Source organism: Condylura cristata, unplaced genomic scaffold, assembly GCF_000260355.1.
Source record: "Condylura cristata isolate star-nosed mole 26May11 unplaced genomic scaffold, ConCri1.0 scaffold00002, whole genome shotgun sequence".
Lineage (NCBI taxonomy): Eukaryota > Metazoa > Chordata > Mammalia > Eulipotyphla > Talpidae > Condylura > Condylura cristata.
Window position 1 is genome coordinate 49,433,661 of NW_004567103.1, and position 19,286 is coordinate 49,452,946.

Here is a 19,286-nt window from a genome sequence, read left to right on the forward strand (position 1 = left end):
TACACATTTGACCCTTTATATGGTTTTCTTCCTGTAAATAAATGCAAAATAATTCTTGATTGACAAAAGCCAGTGATAATTACTTCTTCCATAAAGAAAATTATTCTCTTTGAAAATTAAAATATGAAGTTAATCAGATATTTTCCCTAGGTTTTTGTGGTATCACCACCACTTGTGAAAATCTATTTGCCACTGATTTTAACACATACCATTTTCTTTTCTTTTTTTTAAGATTTCTTTTTCTTTGATGATTTATTTTTATTTATTTATGCATAAAATAACTGGGGTGTAGGCCGGGGGGGGGCAGAGGAGAAGATTCACCAGAGACAAGTGGGGAGCGGAAATGGCAGATCTACTGAAATACATTGTTGAGGGGAGCAGTGAGTGAGGTAGGAGAGGTCTGCTGCACTCTGTGGGTCAGGTCCCTTGTCAGGAATCAAACTCATGCCTCAGAGTATAACAATAACTTGATAGCTCTGAGACTTTAACCCCTGCACCACCAGGGAGGCCCTAACATTTACCATTTTCAACTTTTGTTAAATAAACCACTGTCTCTCTTCAGTTAAGCATTGTGTTCAAGAAAAAATTCAGAAACAAATGTTTTCTCTGGTAATACTACTTTCATGCCACTCTTTTATGTAGTTTCTCCCTAGCATTGTGATGATTCCTTCAAAAAATCCCCACCAAAAGTTGAACCATCCATAGTATTCTTCCACTGGAATTAGCATTTCCCATCCAAACACACACTGCTATTTCTCACCAATAATGAACTCTCAAGCTCTCAGTCTGATTGATTTGACCCACTTTGTTACTGAGAAATGAGTTAGACTTTGAGAAGGAGTCTCATCATTTATTCACACTGATGTATGAACAACTCATATACTTCCCAGAGATATTTGTCTTTTAAAAGAAAATACTTGTTAACTGAACTGCTAATGTTGACTGATTCAATTTCAGGCAATATGAAAAGAAATATTTTAGTAGGGAAAACTTTGTTCAGATGTAGGGTTGCTAGATATAGGAAATAAAATTACACTCTGTCAAGTTAAATTTAAATTAAAAAAACTACATAGTGTTTTTATATATATTGCATGAGATATGTTTAGACTAAAAAAAAATGTTGTTTACCAGAAATCCAAATTTAATTGGTTGTGATGTGTTTTTGTTATGTTAACCCCATGTAAACTTTTTAAGTCATCATGGCAGTTACTAGATCTTCCATGGTACAAGACTGGTCCAACCTCCCTCCAATCTGCCAATATTTTAGTTACTATTTGGATGCCATTTGCTCTCATCCAACACCAACCCAGGAAAAAACAGCCAGTATCACAACAAATGAAGCAATCTTCTAGGCCAACTCATTTCACATTTAAAAAATGAAACAATTATTCCTTGGTCAGGCAGGGTCTTTTGGACTTTAATGAGGAGTAGCAGTTGAGAAATGTTTGTGAATTTAAGCAGTAGGAAAAATAATTTGAGTATAAACATTGGTTGAATGTAATAATAGTATTTAAATTATTTATAAGGTCTTAACAAAACATTTAATCGAACAACTTCAGCTGCCACCTGCTATTGTGGATAACAAAAAGGAAATTTTTCTCAGCACTTAAGAAATGTTAGAAAACATATTGAGATGAAAAAACAGAATTGGAGCCAAGAAGCATGCAGTTTGTTCTTAAGGAATTTTTGCTTTCACTGTGTCTTTCCATTCTTCACTGCTGATACTTGAAAAAAGGCAGAGGCTCCATGAAAATGCTGGGTGGGAAGAAGTCCGAACATATATTTTGTTGTCACACACATATAGGGCTTCTGCTCTTGTAAGATCTTAACTTGGAGAAGTAGGCATTTCTGATCAATTGTTTTCTTGTTTTAATCCCAGAATAGAGGTAAATGGAGGTTGACTATTAAACATCCCATTAAAATACATATCTAAATTAGAGAAAAATGACTTAAGAATTTTGGCCTGGGAGTTTTGTGAGATACTGAATATAATGCTTACTTAATCATAAGAACATGTTAGGGCCTCCCTGGGTGCACAGTCTCATGCGATCAAGCTATCATCAGCTACTACAGCATGAGTTCAATCCCTGGTCATGGAGCTAATCCACATGGTAAAGAAGACCTCTCCTGTCTTTCCTACTGTTCCTTTCAGCAGTGTATTTCAGTAGATTTGCCTGTTCTGCTTCCTATTCTGTCTCTGGTGAATCCTTGCACGCCCCCCACACCTTTGGCCTACACCCCAGTGCTTATATGCTTAAGTAAATAAAAATAAATCTTCAAAAATAATAAGAATATGGTTTGCTGATAATAGTTCAGAATGATGTCGCAGCTTATAGTATATACACACTTTCACTGACTTTACTTATGGAGTTGAGAGAAATGTAGCTTTTAGTCTTCAATTTCCCTCTATTAAAAATGGCAAGCATTAAGAGCAGAATGCCTAATCTCAAGTTAAGATCCAAGTGGCCTAAAGCCTATTTCATAAGCCAGTACGTGAAAGGACTTTGCTTACCTGGCAGTATTGCCAACATTATCATTTTACCTTTGCCAATGCATCTTCAACAGCCCTACCCAGTGCCTTGTACCTCATATGCATTGAATCTGAGGACTGAGCCAAACTGATCACACATGTGGCCCACGTCCAGACAGGGATGGAGTTTGGTGAGACATGACTGATAGATATCATAGGTGTGTGATAGTGTCCACTCTCTTCATATTTGTGATAACCACCAGCTGCCTGGCAATCCATCCACCTAAAGCTATGGCCATCCTTTCAGAGTTTCTTAACCCAAGACTCTTACACTACAAAAGGATTATAATAAAAATGACTAAATTTACTTAAACAACAATGCCGCTAACTTAAATAGAATTGTATGTAATAACTTCAGTAGATTTGTATGTAGTAATTAAGTAGAATGTACATCACAGATGACAGATAACAAAGAGAAATTTTAATCAGTGAGTTTTTGTATCAGGAAATTATCCTTGTCTTTAGCATTTCAAGATCTCTTTTCTGTGAGTTCTTTCAACTTACTATATGCCAATGTGGTTCTTCTCTGAACAAAAGTATATGGTAGTAAGCTACAGAAGATATTTCTTTTCTAATAATTGTCCAGTGTTCTTTATATGCAGACTCTTTACCGGCTGCATTTCTATAGCTCTGCTACTTCTGTCCTCCATGCCTCATAATTCAGAGCACTTCCCCTTGTGTTCAGATCAGTCTTATCAATGAAAGCCACCAAGGGTAGACACTCATCCTGCCAGGTGGTTAATTTGTATGCAGCACCTGCTCTATACTGACATCTTGGTATCCCTTTCCCCTGTAGTTCTATTTGTTTACCCAACAACTCCTTGGTTCTGTGCTCTGTCCTCAGACAATAACATTGCCAAGAAAAGATTTCCTTTGCAATGAGAAGGTTTCAGAGAAATTTCTTTGAGTAGGAAGAGTAACTTCCAATTAAGTGAGACAACCATGGAAGAGCATTTTACCCTCTAGGACATTTTTCTATGTGATACTGAACACCCTCTGGCTGTTGCTCCCAAGGACATCCCTTGAACAGTTTCACCTCCTGAATTGTTTAGCCAGCAATCACAAGACTGAGGGGTGAAAAATCATAAAAAAGTAAATATATCCTTATTAAATAACCATGAGTTGTTACAAATACAAACCTTAGACATTCAGTAAAGTTCCAGCCCAATGGATGTGCTATATTTTTCTCAGAACAGAGTCAAATGCATGCTGTGAGTCCTGAAAGGGTTATAGACTGACTGAGAATGTTACATTATTTTACTAAAATGGTTCTCCAGGAGATACTTGTAGAGTATGTGTAAACATTTTTTTTGTCCCAACATCGTATTAAAGTGTTAGCACTGGCTTTTCCTTCTTTCCACAAGAATAGTACCAAGTAAGTCTGCTTCCCCCCCCCCCGCTTCCATTATTTCCATAGCAATAAAGGGAGAAATGCTGACTCTAACACTATTTCCATGACTGCAGCTTAGTGCTCCACTTCCCACCTTTACCAATGCCATTCTTACAAGTGACTTGCATTACCCGAGAGAGAGAGCAGAAGGAATAATGGCACTCATTTCTGTCTTATTTTTGTGGGGCTTATATTAAATTGGCTTTAGACAGGTTTTCAAATAAAATTGAATGGCCTCCTAACATATATATATATATATATATATATATATATATATATATATGAGGGAACAGGTGAGAATATGACCAGCAGACATGAAATGAGGGAAAAGAAATAAAAAATCAAAGAAAGTTGGGAGGGAAACAATGAGCCAATGTGAAAGAGAAGGATGGGCAGATAAAAAAGACTGGCCACTGTACTTTCTGCTGCTTCAGCCTTTTGTTCAAAACTTGCCATACAGGGCTCTTTCTGGTGGTGCAATAGATTAAATAAAGCATAGCACTGTGAAGCTATTGCAGCCACTGCAGCACAAGTTTGATCCCCACCAGGGAGGTGACCCACATGATGCAGCAGACCTTTCCTGACCCGCCTGCTGCTCCCCTCAACAGTGTACTTTGTCAGTCGGCCTGTTCTGCTCCCTGCTCTGCCTCTGGTGAATCCTCTCACTACTCCTGTACCTCTGGCCTGTACCCCAGTCTATATGAATAAATAAGTAAATCTTAAAAAAAAAAAAAAAACTTGCCATACATAGGCAATTACTCACTTGTTCCCTGATAATCAGGGATGGGAGACCCACATTGCACTTGCTGTGCTTTCCACCTCACATGTGGAGAAAAGCCATGAACAGTTAGACTTCTACTCAGTATATTCCCCCAATCCCCGATCACTTACCCACCAAATTAAGATAATTTATTCTCTAACGTGGAAAAGTGCTTTGCTAAATAATTTAAAGAATTTGTTTATAATTAAGAAGGTTACTGTATTTTTGACACAGACAAATCATAGTTGTGCAGAGGAATTACCTTGTTACTTTATGTTTTCTGAAAAGCGACTTGGTTTTCACAATCCACCATCTTACTTTTTATTTTTATTTAAGGCTTTTATTTTTTTTTAAGACATATTTATTTACTCATACAGAACTGGGGTAGAAGCCTGAGATGCTGATGCAGAGACAGAGTGGGGAGCAGAACAGGCAGATCGACAAAGTACGCTGCTAAGGGGAGCAGTGGGCAGGTCAGGAGAGGTCTGCTGTGCCACATGGATCACCTCTGGGGCAGGGGGTTGAACTCACATTGAAGTAACTGAGGCTAGCTTGCAGTGCTGTGTCCTAACCCATTGCACCACCAGGGAGAGCCCCCCATCATCTTACTTTTTATAATCTGTTCTCTGTAAGTAAAAAACATACTAATGAAACTCACACTGTTGTTGTTGTTTTTTAATTTATTTATTTATGCATACAGAATTGCGGTGCAGTTCAGAGGGATGGGGGTAAGAGGATTCAACAGAGACAGAATGGGGAGCAGAACAGGCAGGTACACTGAAATACACTGCTTGAGAGGAGCAGTGGATAAGGTAGGAGAGGTCTGCCACACCATGTGGGTCACCTCCCTGGCTGGGATTGAACTTGGGCTGTAGTGGTTGCAATAGCCTCGCAGTGCTGAGCTTCAACCCGTTGTGCCACCAGGGAGAGCCCAAAACTTACAGTTTTCTAGATAGAACTAGAGACAGTCTAATCAACTAAAACATGACAAATCTCAGTCAAAAATTGGATTTGAGATACAGCATTTTTTCAGTTTTTCTTGGTCTGCAAAGCGGTTTGATCATTGACTAATAATTTATGATGATGTATTAGTTAGCTCTGTGATGTTAAACAACCTGAAATCTCAGTGACTGGCAGATTTGTTAGTGGCTACTGGTTGACCCTGGCAGCCTGCTTCTATGTGTCTTGCTGTTCCATAACCCAGGCTGAGTCAGCAGATCCTATTTGAGACATGTCACCCCCAGGGCAAAGGGAGAAGCACAGGCTGTGTGGAGCCACACACTGCCTTAAAAACTTGTCTTTGATTGAAGACTATGTTTGTTGACTTATATTCATTTCCAAAGAAAATCACGTGGTCAAAGTCAAGGTGGAACAAGGAAGTATATTTTAAGAACCCTACCCATCAGGAAGAACTGTTAGTCAAATGACAATTGATGGAAATGTATAATCCCCTCATGGAAAGCAAATGACTGAACATATACAGCTATTGAATACCACTGATGTGCCTGTTTCACTCCTTCCAATCATGTCCTGCTGCTCTGTGCCAGCTTAGTGTACTGGTATCTTTGGTAAGAGCAAAAGTTTTCCTATTAAGGTTCTATACTCTCAGCTGTACCCTACTAGGATTCTGTCACCGAGCTAGAGAACTACCAAGTCCCCTTCCCTGTGTAGAGACTCGCACAATGTACACTTGCAACTCTCTCCCACTTTCTCCATTGCCCTGTGACATTATAGCATCATATCTATAGTGCATGTAGGGTTTTGCCAAGGGCAAAAAGAAATAATTGACTTCATGTAGTTCTGTATACTGCTCTATGAACATTCCTAAGGTAGTAAAGACTTCACAGTTCAACGTGCTGAAATGATAAAGGAAAACTATCAGCAGAACACATGCATATTTATATTTCAGCAAACTATACTGCCACATGAATTTTCTAATATCTAAGGCTTTCAATCCAGATCTAGGACACATGTATTTCAGCACCTCATACTGTCAAAGCATCATTTTAGTCAGGAATACATTTAGCACAAGATATGTCTTGCATTGCACAGTGGTTGAGAGGTTCTTGGAATTCAGGAAATGAACTGTTGGTGCAGTTATAAGCATAGTCTTGAATAGCAATTGCCCATAAGACTGTAATCACTGAATCACTTTGCAAATAAAGAATCATCAAGCAAAGAAAAGGAGGAGTAATGATAGAATAATAACCATTTTAGTGAAAAAAATGAAAAGTTCTCTGTGGTCACATGTACAATCCTGTAGGTTACAAGAGTATATATGTAGTCAAACACACGGTGAGAACTCACGTAAATGAGTCTACATATTTATTAGTCTCTAAATACTCTCAAGCATATTGCCAAGCAGGGTTAGATTTAAAGTTAATGTAACAGTGGTGCAATGTGTTAAAGTGCAGCACTATGAAGCTCTCTGTAGCCACTGCAAAATGAGTTCAATCCCTGGCCAGAGAGGTGACCCACATAGCGTGGTAGACATCTCCTGACTCACCCATTGCTCCCCTCGGCACTGTATTTCAATTAATCTGCCTGTTCTACTCCCCAGTCTGTCTGTGGTGAATCCTCTCACCCCCTGCAGCTCAGGCCTGTACCCCGTTCTTGTATACATAAATAAATCTTAAAAAAATAAAATTAATGCAACTTATGGAATTGGAGCATTAAATTCTATTTTGTTTTCTACACACTAGTACAAAAATTACATCATGAGATACCTAATAATGGCACAATTTTATTAATAAAAAGTGATATACTTTTCTTAGTTGCAAATATACCTAGCACATAATGTTTTGTTGTATTTCAATATACAGCACTTTTATCATACTGTGCATTAACTTTATGTTAACATCTGAAGTAAATATAGCTTTAGCAAAGTAAGTAAGTGACATATTTGAACAAAGTAATTGATATTGAGTGAGGACTGAGTGAATTTTGCATTTCATAGTTTAATACTAGGACATGTGAAAAAAATCTTGAAATATACAAATAGAGATGTACATAATTGTTCAATATGTGATTATTTTTAATGTAATATACATATATCATGAAAATTTAGGGTAATAATAAAGTTTTAAAGCATATATATATTTGAAACACATGGCTAAAATATGCTTGTTAATCCCAAGCAATAAAAATGGGTATTATTGAAAACCATATGAAATGAATTTTTTTGATAGACCTATCATGTCAAATTGTTTTAGAGAAGATAAAGTGTAACCTTGGCTGTTAAAATTTTATGTAAAAAGCAATTTCTTGGGTGTAAAAACAATAGCTATGTGAGATCACAGCTGTAAGAATAACATTTTACCTATTTTGACTAGTATTGGCAGTAACATTCTTTTGTAAAGTGGGTGGCAGAAATAACCACAAAATCAACTGAAATGTTTCCTCACAAACTGTGGTGCCCATATGGTTGTGTCCCCAGAATAGTAAGGGACCCTACAAGGAGCTGGCAGTCATTTGGCCAGGAATCTGTTTGGTTTCTCTTTGGCATGAAAAACCAAACCACTCTAAAGACAAAATTGCAGATATATGAATTTTCCTCCACTTTAAATTATTTATGATAAGGTGGGCAAAATACCCAAATGTTGTACGATCATGACTTTGATATTAGGAAATTTGGAAAGATTGAAGTGGGGCAGATGGATTCTATATAAAGTGATCAGCCCAGCGATAATGAGAAATAACCAAGTTTAGCAAGACATTAAAAAGTTAGAGAAGTAAAATATAAATTGACTATGGAAATGTATCTATAGGTTTCAAACTTCCTAATATGTTTTCTAAAAGTAAATATTATGATTTTTTTTCTAGGTGTCTATTTCTCTTGTTTGTGAAAATAGCCTACATTTCTGCCAAAATACATCATTTACTAGACTTGGGTTGGTGTTCTCCAAGGAATATAATTGATTGGTTACTTGTATTTTATTTGGATACATTTTTATTTAAGATTAAAAATCATTCAAGAACTGGGGAATTATGTGTTACATGTTGGAAACTGACAGGCACTGATTTCGGAGTCAGGAAATAGAAGTTCTGGTTCCAACTCTACCTCTGATAACCTGAGTGGTCCTGGACAAATTCCATATTTATTTTGGAAACAAACAGAACGTACCCAAATTCTAAACAAAGAAGTCTCTATTTTGCTTTTATTCAGTTTGTTTTCTCTTAAATGAAAGGGATAGATTAGATGACCTCTGACTTTTTTTTTTTTTTTTTTAAAATTTATTTATTTGTACATACAGAACTTGGGTACAGGCCAGAGGCTCAGGGGCGGTGAGAGGCTTCACCAGAGACAGAGTGGGGAGCAGAACAGGCAGATCGAGGAAGTACACTGCTGAGGGGAGCAGCAGGCGGGTCAGGAGAGGTCTGCCACGCCATGTGGTCACCTCCGGGGCAGGCGGGAATCGAACTCATGAGGAAGTGGCTTTAGCTTCTCAGTGCAGTGCTTTAACCCGCTGCGCCACCAGGGAGGGCCCTCTCTGACTTTTTTTTAATGTTTGCTATTTCTTCATTTTGTGATTTACTTATCTTTATGTGATCTGACCACAAATAACTTATGTGTTTTAAAATAACTTATTTAACCTTTTAGAAGTTCAGAGATTGAGGCAAACTAAGGCTTCTCTGCCTGAAAACCTATCTTGTAGACTTTTGTTCCCCATCAACATCAAAGTATTATTACATTAAGGATTACATACATATTTTCTTATCTGTACAGAAAAACTTGAAAGTTACATCTGAGAAAATATATAGTTGTATATTAATTCACTAGTCAATTTTTTTCTCTTTGTAAATCTCTTGGTCCAGATAAGACAGAAAATAATAATAATTAATCAAATTGATCATAATGATAGCAGTAGAGGAAATGATAGGATAGTTGTGTTATCACATTTTGGGAGCCAGGTAGAGAAGGGAAATTACTTTTAGATTTAGAAAAGATATATATGATATTTTGGGGGCATTGTTGATTGCTGAACAACCACAAAAATATTTCATGAGAAGTTAACTCAATTATGCACTCCTCACCTAAATTCACAAAGGCATCAGAATTTAAAGTTAAAGATATGGGGGAGATTCTTTTTTTAATGGGATAACATTGGTTTATAATACTGTGTGTAATTGAAAGGTATAAGATTACACTCAGAAGATGCATGTTACTATACCACACCTACCACCAAGTTACACATAATCCTCTATGTGGTATAGATACACAATAGAGTACTACTCGGCAATGAAAAAGAATGGACTCTTGCCATTTGCAACAATATAGAAGGAACTGGAGGGGATGATGCTAAGTGAATGTCACTTTTATGCTTCATAAAATTATGTTTGAAGGGTTTAGGAAGTCCCAAAGGGTTTGCTAACAGCATCCAATATCAGGAAGACTTACTCATAGGCACAAGTTGTCATGGATGGATGGAGGTATTCCCCAAAAGATGACATTGCATTGTGATTCACTTATATAAGACAAATTATAAGTACTAAACATGTATAAGATTATCTTCATGTTTAAGTACATGGACACAGTGAAAAGAAAGGCTTCATTCTGAGCTATTGCATATGTTTTTATTTGAGTGGAAATATTTAGATGCCTAGAGAAATCAGAATTACTAGATGTCATGAGTTCTGTTACTTTAAATGGTACCTTTCCATCTGCACTATACCGGAAATCAGAACTATATTGTTCACTAGTCCTAGCTGCTTCAGCACGAAACTCTTTAGGCTGTAATCAATGCTTACTCAAGTCCAATATGTAGTACATTTGTAAACTTCTATGGGAAAGAGGGATATAAAATATCCAGAAGCAAAACCTCCTCCAGTAGTAGAACATTCATTACAATAATAAATGTAATGAATTAGGAATCTCTTAGAAGTAACACAGAATATTAGCACTATTGATTTTCTGATCTTATAAATCCTCCCCCAGAATATGTATCTTACTAAAGTAATATTCTAATGGTACTGACTTAGCTTCCCATTATTTCCTATAGTTTGAGATCACTAGAATGCATCATTTATTTCATTTATTATTTAAATATTCTATAAGTTTTCCCCTTATTCTCCTTTCACCCACATTAATTCTTCTTTCACTCACAGTAATTGGTCATGTCATACTGTTTCTTTACACTGTCCTTCCACTTGCAAGTTTTATTTATTTCCCTAGTATGATGAGAAACAGTTTATGAGAGTGGTCATTTTGCCTTGTTTCTAATCTTTGTGGGAAAGCATCTAGTTCCTTCCATTGTATTTTTAAATACATGTTGTTTCTATAAATGAAATCTACTGAGTTTTTTTTTAATTAAATGTTCTTATTTTCTTATTTCATTGTTTATTTTTGGGCAGGTTTGATTTCTCCTCCTAGGGGTAGTCCCCATAGTTCTCCCACCACCACAGCACCTGTGATTCATCACCACAGTCCCTATACTCTTCCCCCCTCCTTCTCCCTGCTGTATGCTTCAGATCTATAGTCAGCTTCCTATGTTGGTGTTGAACCTAAACACCTTTATGTTCGTGCCTCTTCTAAGCATTTTCCAGGTGTTTTTAATGAGTTTTCTAGACATATAGTCATATAATGTGCAAATAATTACAATCTTAATCTCACGTTCTTCATCCTTATTAAATAATGTGATTACTTCTCATATTTATAGATTGGTTTATACCTGCAGAAAATTGTTAAATTTGTTGGGTTTTTTACCTTGATTTTAATGAAAGTAGTGCTAGGATCATTTGTAAAAGTTGTTACTGACTTTCAGACTCATATAAAGAAATACTATTTTTTATGTTTTTCACATCCTATAATGGCATTGTATATTGGTGGGAAATAGAAAACATATTCAGAAATTAATGTTGAGACAACTGGACAAATTAATGTCTATGTACTCCATATAAGAGCAAATTCTAAATAGAACAAAGATTTAAAGTTTTAAAATTAAACTATAAAAATGCAAGAAGAAAATTTGATATATATTTCTGTCTACCTTTCCAAGGACATAGATGCTTTTCAAGTATGATACAAATTCTAGAAGCCAACGAATAACTAGAGTTAGACAATCTCATTAATATTTTTATATGTTAATTGAAATTTTCATCATCATATGTCAAAAAACATTTTTCTAAAAAGGTCCCACATCACACAGTTGAAACGTTGACACAAATTAAATGGTGCTATATATGAAAAAGAAAACAATAGACCTTTTTAAAAATAAGTTGTCACCAAAAAGAAAATTAATAAAAGTGGCTTTTAAACATGAAAAAAAAGTTCAACTTGTCTGAGTTTAAAAAGATTACTAGACTGAGGCCCTAGATTAAAAATGTAACATATTATCTGATTAAGATATAGATAAACCTGCACTTTGTTACTTTTGATTACTGTAGAGAGAATCAATTGGTACAAACTTCCTAGAGAGTAATTTTGTAGAAATATAAAAATTAAATATTTACTTTTTGCAGCCAAGTTCACCTTTAGAAATCAATACCATAAATATGTCCACCCATGTGAAAGTATGCATATAAAAATATATTAAATACAGCCTTATTTATAATAACAAAAGATTGGTAATTGCCTGAATACACATAACTGAAGAATTGATTTAGTAAATGTTGGTACATACAAATGATGGATAGCCATGTTGCTGATAAAAAGTAAGCTGATAAGGAATAAGCTGTAGGATATGTTATATATTTTAAGAATAAAATTCAGAGTGCAGAACAGTTTACATAGTAAGATACCGTGTGATGTATTTTTAAACAGAATGTGTTATTATACACAGCCATACAGTTAATATGTACCTATTACATGAAAATAGATAACAGTGGTTACCTCTGGGGGAAGAAGTTTATTGTGAAGGACAAGATGTATTTCTTTTCAATGTTTTGGTGTTATATCATTTACACATATTTTCTATCAAAACACTAATCAGTAAAAAATTAACCACATATATATATTTATGTCTTAATATTTCCTTTATAAGACAATATTCATATTTGTTATTCCTAAACTTTTTTCCTACTAAATAAATACCACTGCTTTCATAACACCTTACAGAAGAGTAGAGCTTTAAGACAAAACTTTCCTTTTCCATTGATATAAGTTTACTGATTTACTTGGTAAAAACCTCTGAAAGTTTTGTTAGTGAACTTAACAGACTGAAAGTGCAAATTCAGACTTGATCTCTTTTTTGCTAGTCACTCACTGAAAAATATGACCCTCACCCTCACCCCCTCACCCGTACTATTAGGAGAGCCTTCCTCAGTGAATGTTGTGAGGTCCTTTAGGGTGCCTAACAAAATAGTTATGATTGCAGTTTTATTGTTCCAATTCATATACACCAAAGCTGTAATTAACTGTATCATAGATTGCTGACCTTAATGAGTTAATGCAGTCTCCAAATAAGATTTGTGGCGAAGTGGTAGCTGGGGCTCTGGGAAGTTTCGGCCTAGTAATAGCTGTGAAATTTGAGCTCATATTAAATATGCCTTAAAACAATACATTTGGGATTTGGCCTCTGGCATCAGATCAGGTCTGACTCTGCTATATGGAGTTGAGAGTTTTGCCTCAGGTCCTCATAATATGTTTAACATAAGAGGACTAGAAAATCAGCAAGAATGTCATTATTCTTCAGTGAAGAAAAATACCTCACTCAGTCCCTGTTGAGCCGATGACCCTGTCTTCTTTCTGATCACTTTTTCCCCCCTGAAATAAGAGAATATTCTTACCTTCTCCCCCTACAACTCTCTTCTCCCACATGCGGTCCAATCTAGTCACTTCTTTCCAGCCTTATCTTTCTCATTCTTAGTCATATCTATGGCTCTTGTCTAATTTGGAGCCATTTCTGTGTCTTCAAACAAATTACTCTTAACAAGGCTAATTACATGAGCAGGTCCCCATTTTCACTGTCATCATCTCAGAATAGATAAAGACCAGTCAAGTCAGCAGGGACCAGCTATTTGGTTATTGTGACTGGTTGTATGCCCAGCTGGCCAGGAGCCTCAAGAACCAGAGAGTTGGATTTTCCATCTTCTCAAGAGATAGCTTGTTCCCCACCTTACCCATTGACTGAGGTAACCACTGTCTCTATGGAGACAAAGATACAGGTTCATCTTCTGGGTGGCATTCAGAGTGACAGCCAATTAGGGGCATAGTGGTATTTAGCCTAATGTATTTTATTTGAGGCTATACTTGCACCACTTTCTTATGGCATGGTTCTTGTTAGGCAAAGCATAAGAATTAATAAACATGGAACACTTAACAAAACCTGAGATAGAAAGCACATCTGTTAAGCAGAAATTAGAACAAGTTACCGGAGGCTGGAGGGACTTAGTATTCAATGGCAAAACAAGTATATTCTAGTGATCTGTCGTATATCATTCCTGGAGTTAACATCACTGTATACTTAAATTTTTGATCAACGGGTAGGTAGAGCACATGTTGGATGTTCTTACTACAGCAAAAGATATTTTATATACTAATTATATTTAATTTTGTTGGAAACAAAAATTTAATCCTCTGGTTCATATTTCATGACAAGCATTTTAGATATTAAAATCTTCCCTTTATCACCTCAAAATATCCTCTCTCTGTTTCTCTCTCTCTCTCTCAAGGACTTTCATATGCAGATTAAATGGTAATTAAAATGTGCAGGATGACAAGATGGAGCAAACAGTGCTTGTACCTCCAGGACCTGACAGCTTCAACTACTTCACCAGAGAATCTCTTGCGGCTATTGAAAGACGCATTGCAGAAGAAAAGGCTAAGAACCCCAAACCAGAAAAGAAGGATGATGATGAAAATGGCCCTAAGCCAAATAGTGACTTGGAAGCTGGAAAGAGTCTTCCTTTTATCTATGGAGACATCCCTCCAGGGATGGTGTCCGAGCCGCTGGAGGACCTGGACCCGTACTATATCAATAAAAAAGTGAGTGCTTTTTATCGGGGATATTTTGCTGCTAATTGCAGACTGCATACCTTGGACTGTTATAGCACCAACACATGCTGATTTAGAACAAAGTCTTAAGTATCCTTTCATTTAAGGAATAAAACACATTTGTGTGTATGCATGTGAGAAATAAATTGATGACATCACAACAGATGGAGCTGTTTCAAATGCACCACAAGCAATACCTAGAATAAAACCTAATTTTAGACAGCCAAGTTAATGACCCAAATGATTCTCCACAGGTACTATATTTATTTAAACAACTATTTTTTGTGCTTGAAAATCCTAAAATCATCACAACTTAGAAAATTTCAAAACATATTAGTAACTTCTAATGGAACAAAGTTTGATGCCACAGTTTTTCAATTTCTAGATCAGGTATAAATGAGTCAGTTGTTTATTTGAAGAAACTTTTTTCTTGCAAAAGAATACTTCTATAAATATTTTTAAATTACTTGATTTTTTATAGAAATGTATTGATATTCATAAGATTTAACAAAGATATAATATCCTAAAGGACCTATAAACAAGTGTATGAGTGCCTGCCTTTTCCGTATCCATGCTTGGAATGAATACCTGCTATGAAGCCCTTAACCTTTTATCTTGACCTTGACTTAACCAAACTAAAAAGCACAAAAAATCATAAAATCCAAAAGATTATTGATTTTAGATTAAAAATTAGTCTACAACACTTCATTATCTATTCTTTCTTTTTTTTTCACCTGACATAATACACCTGTGAACTCAATGGAAAGATACAAAGATTGTAATTAACCAAGTAAATGAAACGTTTTCATTGGACATGAGTCTTAAATTACTCCCCAAACACTTAGGGATTGCTTATTGCTGGCATGGTTCAGTAAGATGTTAATCATTATCAAATGCATAAGTTTGGTGATGTTTACTACATAGATTTGGTATAGATTTAGGACAACATTTAGGATAACTTCTCATTAACTATTACAGTCTGTATAAATTTCAAAAACATGACTAGAACTATGTTTAGATTTTAAAACTTTTGAGTTTAAATGTAACATACTTTCCCTGTCTAAAAACTGATTTGCCCGTTTTAGCAAAGGAAGGGATAATAGTTTCCCATAGACTCTGTTTTCTTCTATTTAACTTGGATTTTTAATGTAGTAGTGTCAACATCATAGTAGGTAAGAACTTGTCTATTTTATAACTGCTACTTAAATGATGAGAAAAATTTGACTTTATCATGAAGTCACTTCTTTGGAAATTAATTTATTGTGCTATCTGAAAAGCTAAATTAAGCAAACTATGAGGATTTATCCAGGTAAAAAAGTAAAAATTCATATATTCAAACATTGAATTTATTTTAAATGATCTCATTATTGGGGTAGTGACTCTGATGTGAACTAGACAAAAACTCATTTCCACCATAGAGTAAGTTACTTTATGAATACCCATTGCATTTTTCTGGCCTACAACAGTTGTTGTTATGATGAACTAGTGAGCTCCATCCTCAGCAGTTGAAAACACTAAAATCATTACATGTACAATTTCAAAAGTATTAGTAGCAAGTTCTAATGGAATGAAATTTTATGCCACAAAGTTTTTTATTCCCAGCCAACTAGTCTTTAACTCTGTGATAGGAAACATTTAAAGTTTATTAAAAGCACACAGTGTTCCCCTTTATCAAACAGAAATGAAATCCCAGCTCCTATGCTGTGCCCTTATTTATACAATAGATGAATGTTTTGAGAAAGACCAAACTAATACATATTGACAATGATGGCAGTGCTTCATCTGAAAACCAGATCATCCGATCAATCCTTTCCATGAAAAAGTTTCAAACAGATATGTTTGTTTTGAAAGATGTAAGTGTGTCTTGAAACAGATATGTTTGTATTGAAACAAAATAGTCCACTATTGGTTTAAAATGAATGATATACCAAAGGCTCTAGGGAAGATATAAAGGACAGATGGGAAATAGAATTATGTAGACCCTTTCAAATAATTAATGAAAGGTCTTAAAAGTAAGGTGAAATATCAGTTCTAATGGAATGATTAGCTAGCCCCATTCTTGTGCTGACATAACCCTTATAAACTCTCTTAGGGTCACATTCAAACTCGCCTTCAATATTTTCTGTCCTTATCATCAAATGCACATTGTGTGAGAAAGGAAAGCATTTTGGCATTTTAGAACAAATCACAATGTACAAATAAAACACTTGATAGAAATATTGTTATCAGGAAAGGGTTTTCCCAAGGTAAAACATAGCCATTGCTTCCATGGTGCGCTGATATAAAAAGTCTTCAAATGTTAATCATTCAACTGCAATACAAATGAAGCTTTTTGCAACACTGAAATCCTTAAAAAGTAAGATAGTATAGGAGGGCCCATGATTAAGCAATATGTTTGAAATTTTCTTTTGCATTTTTATGTTTTAAGCTGGATTTGGTTGCCTGTATACTGTTTTCTAATCTTAAATAGTCTTTCATAATTTATCTCAATATTGAAAACTAGTCTTAAATTCTAAATTAATTTGCTTTGATTGAAGTTCATGTACTTAGAGAATTCTTCATTTTTTAAAAAATGATATCTGTCTGTTTTTCTGTCTATTGGTTAATTTTTTTTAGTGACTTGGATATCTGAGATTGGCAGGGTGATCTTAAAACAATGCAGAACACACAGAGTACTCTTGGCATAGAAATGTCACCAGGGAAAATGCTTCTTAGGACAAGATTTCCCACACTTTGTGATATTGAGGATATGGATTTTCATTGCTAAGTGAGTCAATACAAACATCTTCAGGCCAGTGACTTCCCAAAGTTTCACACAATCATAACAGTAATCTTTTGGATGTGATTAAAATTTCTAGTTTCCTTCTTAATAGTATACAGAACCAACAGAGCTAACCTACCACAATGCCTGCAGAATCTATTATTTATCTTATGTTTTATATTAAAAGACAGTTATGGATATGTAAAAATTCTGTAACTAGAAATACTGCAAAACGCATATTGAAGTTCCCTCTGATCTTCTGCAATGTCAGAGAACTTATGGAAATGTCATTACTGATGGTATATTTTCAGATGGCATATGCCCACATATTTTTATCTTCATTGCCCCAGTTTAAAATATACAAATTATATAATGTTCAGAAGTTCTACTAAGATTATGAAAGTAGTTTGACCCACGGGTGTCAATATTATAGTAGTTACAAAGATATAGCGGTAGCCAGGTCATGAACATTCCCGGTGCACGGAAGCATTAGCTTTCCAGATCCTGCAAGGTTTTGAGCCTTCTGAAGTCCAAGGTAAGAACTAAAGAATAAAATAACATTGTCATCAGAATATAATGACAGAATTTTCCATACCATGTTAGCTCTGGTGCAGTGGTCTTCAGAACACCATTCCAGGTTGGGTTTCTTTTGTTTGTTTATTTACTTTAGCTGTGTGGCAAGGCACATTTAGCTTGCGAACACACCTTTTTTTTTTTTCTTACAGATTTTTTTTTCACAGTTTCCTTTCATAGCTTGGGTTGATTTTGCACCATTTGGCTATACATTCCAATTCTTCACCCACTCTTTGTTACAGAAAACTTCTCCTTTCTCATGTTCTTCTTAAAATTACAGATGACTCATTAGTACCATGGAAGGAAATATCTTTTTGACAGTGTGACAGTGTACTCAAAATAGAATGAGGTATTTTAGATCTGTGGTGAAAATGGATGTTTGTTAATTATGGGATGCAGAAATGTATCCATTGAAAAATGTACTATTTCCTTGCTTGTCTCATGGATCATTTAATAACATCTATCCTCTATCAGTTATTCTAAGAAAGATGCCTATTCCTTTTCATTAGGTCTACAAAAGGGATCGTGTTGATTTGTGATTTCAAGTTAATCTTTGTTCCGCCACTGCTACAGGAGTTTGCAGTTGTTTTTTAGGTAAAGCAAGTTGTCTGGGGACTAAGGAATTTTTATTACAAAAGTAATTTTATAGACAATCAGAAACGATGATAATTAAAAATTTAAATTTTACAAGTTGTCATATGGACAGTTCCCAAGGTACAATTTTTCCTTGTATTTTACTGGCTTCTCTGAAATTAGCAGTCACCCAGGCTTTCCCATGCTTCCATGGCACTGCTTTTGACTACAGAAATGTATCCATTGAAAAATGTACTCTTTCCTTGCTTGTCTCCCCTTATTTCATCCTTATGCCCCATTCTTCATTGTCTCCTCCCAGTCTCTGCCCCAGAAATAATCCCAAGATGATCGTATTGGTAATAAAACAATAGTTAGCATTTATTAACTGTCCCATTGATAAGAGATCCTTCAATTGAAAGTAACCAAACCCAGCTGAAACTATTTTTAAAAGAGAGAGGGGTTGGAGAAAGGGAATGAAGGGTAGGAGAGAGGAGTGAAGGAGAGAGGGAAAGAGATGAGTCTGAAAATACAATTCCTAAAACAGCGTTAACAGTACACAGTTCTTTCTCTGCCTCTGAAACTCATGCTTCGCTCTCAGCCTTACCACTGTCTTCTATTTCCTAAAGCTGACTTGTCACTTGTTCAATTAGATCATCCCCTGTCTTTGTAAAACCTAAAGTCTTAGACTTAGTGGGTCTGCAGCACCTTCTAAAATAAGTACAAAATTAATTTTCCTACCTGACTCTAATAGGGTAATAAGTGCCATAT

General features: G+C 35.4%; 1 protein-coding gene across 7 annotated transcripts in view; it reads left to right on the forward strand.

The window, feature by feature from the left end:
- SCN1A (sodium channel, voltage gated, type I alpha subunit) overlaps positions 1 to 19,286 on the forward strand; it is a 130,945-nt gene that overhangs the window by 43,536 nt on the left and 68,123 nt on the right. For all 7 annotated transcript variants that reach the window (XM_012726114.1, XM_012726107.1, XM_012726119.1 and 4 more), the window contains one exon: positions 14,290 to 14,602. In XM_012726114.1, coding sequence (XP_012581568.1) covers positions 14,339 to 14,602 — 264 coding nt within the window. In that variant the 5' untranslated portion in view covers positions 14,290 to 14,338. The remainder of the gene's footprint in view (positions 1 to 14,289; positions 14,603 to 19,286) is intronic.